Source organism: Malurus melanocephalus, unplaced genomic scaffold, assembly GCF_030028575.1.
Source record: "Malurus melanocephalus ecotype Western Australia unplaced genomic scaffold, MMel_1.1 scaffold_230, whole genome shotgun sequence".
In the NCBI taxonomy this organism is placed as follows: Eukaryota; Metazoa; Chordata; class Aves; order Passeriformes; family Maluridae; genus Malurus; species Malurus melanocephalus.
The window spans coordinates 391,494-396,932 of record NW_026623462.1 but is presented as its reverse complement, the minus strand read 5'-3'; the positions used below and the strand labels follow the sequence as shown (position 1 = coordinate 396,932).

Here is a 5,439-nt window from a genome sequence, read left to right as displayed (position 1 = left end):
ATCCTGTCCCCGTGTCCCCATGCCCCCACCCCCAGCTGACAACCTCTCCCAAACAGCTCCAGGGGTGTAAAACCCCAGTGGTGTGTCCTTGTTAAGATCTGCCTAGTGAGGGATGCCATCTGCCAAAGCCAATAGTACTGATTTTATTTAACAATAAAATGTGAGGTAGAGAAAGAGATAGAAAAGAGGGAGATAGGAAGAGAGAGGGAGAGAGAGAGAGAGAGAGGTCAAAGAGAAGATCGTCACCATCCTGCAGCATCTGTTGGTCCTTCTTCACCCTCATCTTCATGGTGGTGGGGSTTCCGAGGTTCTTGAAAACTTTCCACTATTTATACATTTTCACAAATGAAGGCGTTAATGCTCATTGGCTACASAGTTCTCTTATTCTATTGGTTAAGTGATTCCCTCGCTTCTAATGCTAATTAATCCCGTGCTCAGTCATTCTCTTGGAATCGGTGGTTACAATCTGCCCCTGTAAGAACTACCTTTTACCCAGCTGGAGCTGATTCCTGCCCRGTGGCTGGGTTGGCGTTCCTTGTGGATTCTTTGTGTCCATTATCGGTGATACATTCTTCTCCCTCCGTTTGTTTACCATCCCCTAATCTGAGATAGTGCTCAAACAACAGCACCACCTTTATTTTATCTCAAATTCCTCTTAGATGGCTTGATGTACAGTACAAGTCTCAGGTGTATTGGGCAGGTGGTTGCAGGTGCTGTCTGTCCCGTAACTTGGGGTGATCGGTGTTTGAGCAGTGATATGTGAGTGTTACCCCTCCAGTTTGCCACCACGGGAGCCCCTGTCGGGATGTGTCACCCAGGATGTGCCAACCAGACCTCACCAGGCCCAGGGCCAGTGCCATCCTGTTGCTCCCTTGTGTGCCCATCTCACGGCAAATCCCTTCCGTGGCAAACACTGAGTGATCTCCAAGTCCTTGCACTTCCCTGCCCTTCCTCCTCCTCTGCTGCTGCACAGAACCTGTCTCCTGTGACCCTAGGGCACCTGGCTGGGGTGACACAAGCTGGGGACGTCTCAGCTGCCACCTGCACTGTGGGGGTGGCTCAGAGCTGGTGTCAGACAAGGACTGGACGTGGATCCCACCTGGATGTGCTGGTCACCTTCCCACACCCCCCTGAGCACCCAGGGACAGCACTGCTGTGACCTGGGGGTCCTGAGATCCCTTTGATGGCACGGCCATCATCCCCAAAAACCCATCCAGAGCCAGGGCTCAAGGCAACAGACTGCAGCAATATTTATTCCTGTACAAACCATTACAAAATGTGGGCACCCCACTGCTTCCCCCAGCACCAAGCCGCCAGAACCCCAGCCACAGCCAGAGGGAAAGGCTTCCTACCAAGGCTCAGCATCCAAACACGTCGTATTTAGTTGTTTTCCCCAAACTCACTTATCTGCTGCTGAGAAATTAGTAACAAAGTTTTGTCCAAAAGGCACCACCAACCCCCACTAACTGTCCACTTCTAAATTGTTTACAAGCTAACGAGCAGCCCCTGCTTGCTCCTCAGTCCAGCAAACCCAAGCACAAACCCCAGGACTAGAAGCGGGGAGAAAAAAGGCCAAAACCCCCCAAAAGCTGCCCAAAATCCCATCTTCCAGCTGGAAAAGGTTCTGGCTGTGTGGGGTGCAGCGATGCTGGGAGAGGCTGGTGTTTTTGGGGTGCTGGGACAGGGAGGGTGGCAATGTCACCCCCATGGGGTCCCACCAAAAACTGTGGGGTTCTGCTGAGGGAAGGATGTCYGAGGACTGGAATGAGGGGGCTGGGGATAGCAGAGGGGGGCTGAGATCCAAGAGGGGTTCTCCCCACCCTGGGGCTCGGTGGGACTTTCTGTGGTGACCCCAGAAGTGATGCAACCCAAAACTGAGCCGAGGGGAGCCGGAACCCCTTGTAGGCTCCCAGGGGCTGCAATGTGCCTGACCAGGATGGGGCAGGATATCRTGCCCAAGTATCCTGCACATGGATGGGGGACACCCCAAACCTTACATTCATCACCTGGCCCCCAAAAACCAGCTCAAAGCCCAGGTGCAAGGAGCCACCCTGTACAACATKAGTGGTCCTGAGGGAGGCAGCTGGTGGCACCCTGATGCCTGATCCCACTGCTCCCAGGGGGATGCAGGGGAACCCCCACCCACCCCAGCTCCAGGGGTCTGCCCAGCGGGCACGGGGCTGCCCCTAGGTCCAGCTGGGGTGGGAGAAGGTGATGTTGTAGAGGCCGGCCCAGCTGGCAAAGACCCTCTTCTCRGTGATGAAGCGGTGGTGGTTGCCCCTGCGGCTCCGCTCGTTGTGGATGTAGGTTGTGCACTCGTCAGGGCCCTTGGGCTCGTAGTAGTGGTAGGGCAGGCGGCGGGGCGGGGGGTGGTGGCTGCAGCGGGGAAAGAAACACTGGGTGAGCCCCAGGGTGGGGTCAGGGGGCTGGGGCGGGGGCTCGGGGGGCTCCTCACCCGCAGTAGCTGGGTGGCACCATGCCATAGACGTGCACGGCGTCACACAGCTCCACSGCGATCACCATGGTGAACCAGCCGGTGCTGAGCCACGAGCGAGACTTCTCCCTGGGGAGGAACAACAGCAAGGATGACAGCGATGAGGTGACGTGGATAATGGACCCTCTCAGCGTTCCCAGCCTGCCTCAGCGACCCCCAGCTCAATGCTGCAGCCCTTGAAGCAGCTCTAAGAGCCAGCTCTGTCTTGGAAAAAGGTGGACACAGCTCTGAGGTGGCTCTGAGRTACCTGTCCTTCCCCGTCTCCCCCCGGAACAGATCATCAAACTGCTTCATGCGGCCGGGGGAGACAACGTAGGCYGTCATGTTGGGGAAGGAGGCGCAGACGCGCTGGATGATCTTCAGGAGACTCTTCTGCATCTTGGTGGGYGGCCCCCAGAAGATGAAGACGGTCTCTGGGGTCTTGTTGACAAACTCCTGGGGCCGCTTGAGGACGCGGTAGAGGCTGGAGTGGGCCACCACGCGGAAGCTGGTCTTGTTGCCCACGTCAGCGTGGTAGCCCGTGGTGGGAGCGTCGTTCATGCGGATGGTGCACTCGGCTCCGTCAATGGCCGTGCCCAGGTGGGTGCCCAGGAGGTGGCTGGAGCTGGTGACAATGACGCATTGGTGGCACCGGGCAGTCAGGGTCTGGTGACGACAAGTGCCGTGAGCAGGTGGTGATTTTTGGTGTCACCGTGGACAGGGTATTCCTGTCCCCTRCGGAGCCAGCGTCCCACTGAAGGGGACAATTCGGCTGAATGCCAGCAGAGGGACAGTCCCCGTGTCACCGCCGAGGCCAGGCCCTCTGCCCAGCTCGTACCTTGTTCCCACAGACGGGCAGGTACCCGCTTTTCACCCCCCACTTCTTGAGGTCGGGGGGCCGGCGGGCTCTGCCCCGCAGGCGGCTGTAGGGGAAGACCTCGCTCCCGTTGCCGGAGCTGTAGATGATCAGCAACATGATCAGGGCAAAGAGGACCCCCAGGGCGGCGGCGCGCTGGCTCTGCGGGCAGGGGGAGAGCATCAGCCGCTGCCCCCGCCCCACGGGTGTCAGCATCCCCCCGCCCCACGGGTGAGAGCATCCCCCCCGCCCCAGGGGTGTCAGCATCCCCTCACCCCATGGGTGAGAGCATCCACCCGCCCCACGGGTGAGAGCATCCTCCCAGCCCCATGGGTGACAGCATCCTCCCAGCCCCACGGGTGAGAGCATCCTCCCAGCCCCATGGGTGACAGCATCCACCCGCCCCACGGGTGAGACCATCCCTTCACCCCATGGGTGAGAGCATCCTCCCCGCCCCACCGCATCTCCCGCACGATGGCTGCTGTCCCCTGCAGGTCCCCGGGGTGATTCCCCGGCACTCACCGCGTTGCCACTCATGTCTCTGTGCCAGCCTCAGCGCACMGTGATCGCCGGCGTCCCGCGAGCACCTGCGAGGCAAATGGTCACCCCTCAGCCTGGCTCATGGTCCCCAGGCTGTCGGGCTGGGGGCGGTACAGCATCAGGGGTACACGGGATGAGTCTCCAGGTCCCCTTTTGAAGAGGAGGACAAACCCCCGGAATCGATGAGGGGAAGAGAAATGCTGTGAACAGAGGCTGGGCAGACTCCAGGATGTGGAGGAGACAAACCCAGCCACAGCTCCTGTCTGGGGGATCCCCACGCTGGGCTGGGCTCCAGGGAGGATTATCCGCCCCTGGTGGGGATGAAACCACTSAAACCGCAGGGTTAGGGAGGGTCAACCTGCTGCTCGTGCAGTGAAATTCCATTAAAACCACCTCACGGAGTCTTGGATCGGGAAGGAATGGAACGAATTGAGGCTTGCCCGACTCAGGGCACGCATGGGCTTGCATGTAGCAGAGCTGCAGGAACCTCTCCATCCCCCGTACCCACTCGAACCTCCACTCAAGGAGGACTGACCCAGTTTAGTTTTGGGAGCACTGGTAAGCGAGTCCCAGCCATTCCTGGAGCGCTCCGAGCAAGTGGAAATTAAAATCCACTGAAGCCTCTTTACTAATTGCCACAGAAGGAAAATTATGCAACAGCCTGAGATCAACCCCTGGGGGGAGCTGACACCTCGAAACGCTCTCAGGGCTGGTGGTGGTGCCAGAAGGTACCAGCCTGCCCGGGAAGCCCAGGCCATGGCCGGGCGTGGTGCTGCCGGGGGGCTTCATTGGGCAAGGGCTGGGGATGCTGTGGGACCCCTACTCCCGGACCCCGCTTCGCTCCCTCCACAGCTCTCGGGCCATATGGGACCTCACGGAGCGGTCCCGACGGTCGCACCCCGCGGTCTTACCTGCTGGGGGTTCATGGGGAGTCCATCACCTCCTGCGCCCCGCGGGCGGCGGGGGATGCCCGGCCCCTCCGGCGGGCTCGGCCATGGCCGGGACCGGGGCTCACATTGCCGCTCTGCGGGAAAAACTGCTTCACACCGGCCCCCTACCCCCGCCGGGGGTTCCTCAGCCCCGGATGCGAGTCCCCAAGGTCCCCCACCCCCGGATACGAACCCTCCGCCCCCCCGGGAAGGCAAAACCCTCCCGGCCCCGGGTGCGAACCCCCCGCCGCTCCTGCGTGCGAGTCCTCCCCCGCCCCGGGGAGCATCCCCCCATCCCCGGCAGCGGCGACACGGCACGAACCGGACCCTCCCACCCCTCCGTGCCCCGTGCACCGGCCCCGGGGGCGGGGGCCGCTCCCCTGCCCGGCCACGGCGCGATCCGCCCCAGCACCGGCTGAACGGGCCCGGCAGGATCCACCGACCGCTCGGCTCCGCAGTGCGCCGCGATACCGCTGCCGATATCGATACCGCTGCCGATATTGATATCGCTGCCGCTTCCGATACCGATACCGCTGCCGTTACTGATATCGCCGCCGATACTGACAGCGCCGCTGCCGCCGCCCAGGCCGGGTCCTAGTGCCGCCCTCCCGGGATCGGGAGAGCCGCTGGATCCTAGTGCC

The 5,439-nt window shown here is 61.1% G+C and overlaps 1 protein-coding gene across 3 annotated transcripts; it reads right to left on the bottom strand.

Moving 5' to 3' along the window:
- Positions 1-99: 99 nt before the first annotated feature.
- On the bottom strand, positions 100-5,433 carry ST6GALNAC6 (ST6 N-acetylgalactosaminide alpha-2,6-sialyltransferase 6). 3 transcript variants are annotated; one of them, XM_057374631.1, is made up of 7 exons: positions 5,211-5,433; positions 4,781-4,893; positions 3,852-3,916; positions 3,312-3,491; positions 2,742-3,139; positions 2,456-2,563; positions 100-2,376 (listed from the first exon to the last, which is right to left on the bottom strand). In XM_057374631.1, exons 3-7 carry the CDS (start codon positions 3,864-3,866, stop codon positions 2,187-2,189), a joined length of 891 nt encoding a protein of 296 aa, XP_057230614.1. In that variant the 5' UTR covers positions 3,867-3,916; positions 4,781-4,893; positions 5,211-5,433; the 3' UTR covers positions 100-2,186. The 3 variants fall into 3 exon arrangements, with proteins under 3 accessions (XP_057230614.1, XP_057230613.1, XP_057230615.1); XM_057374630.1 differs by having other exon boundaries at positions 5,242-5,433; XM_057374632.1 differs by having other exon boundaries at positions 5,324-5,433.
- Between the last annotated feature and the right edge of the window lie 6 nt (positions 5,434-5,439).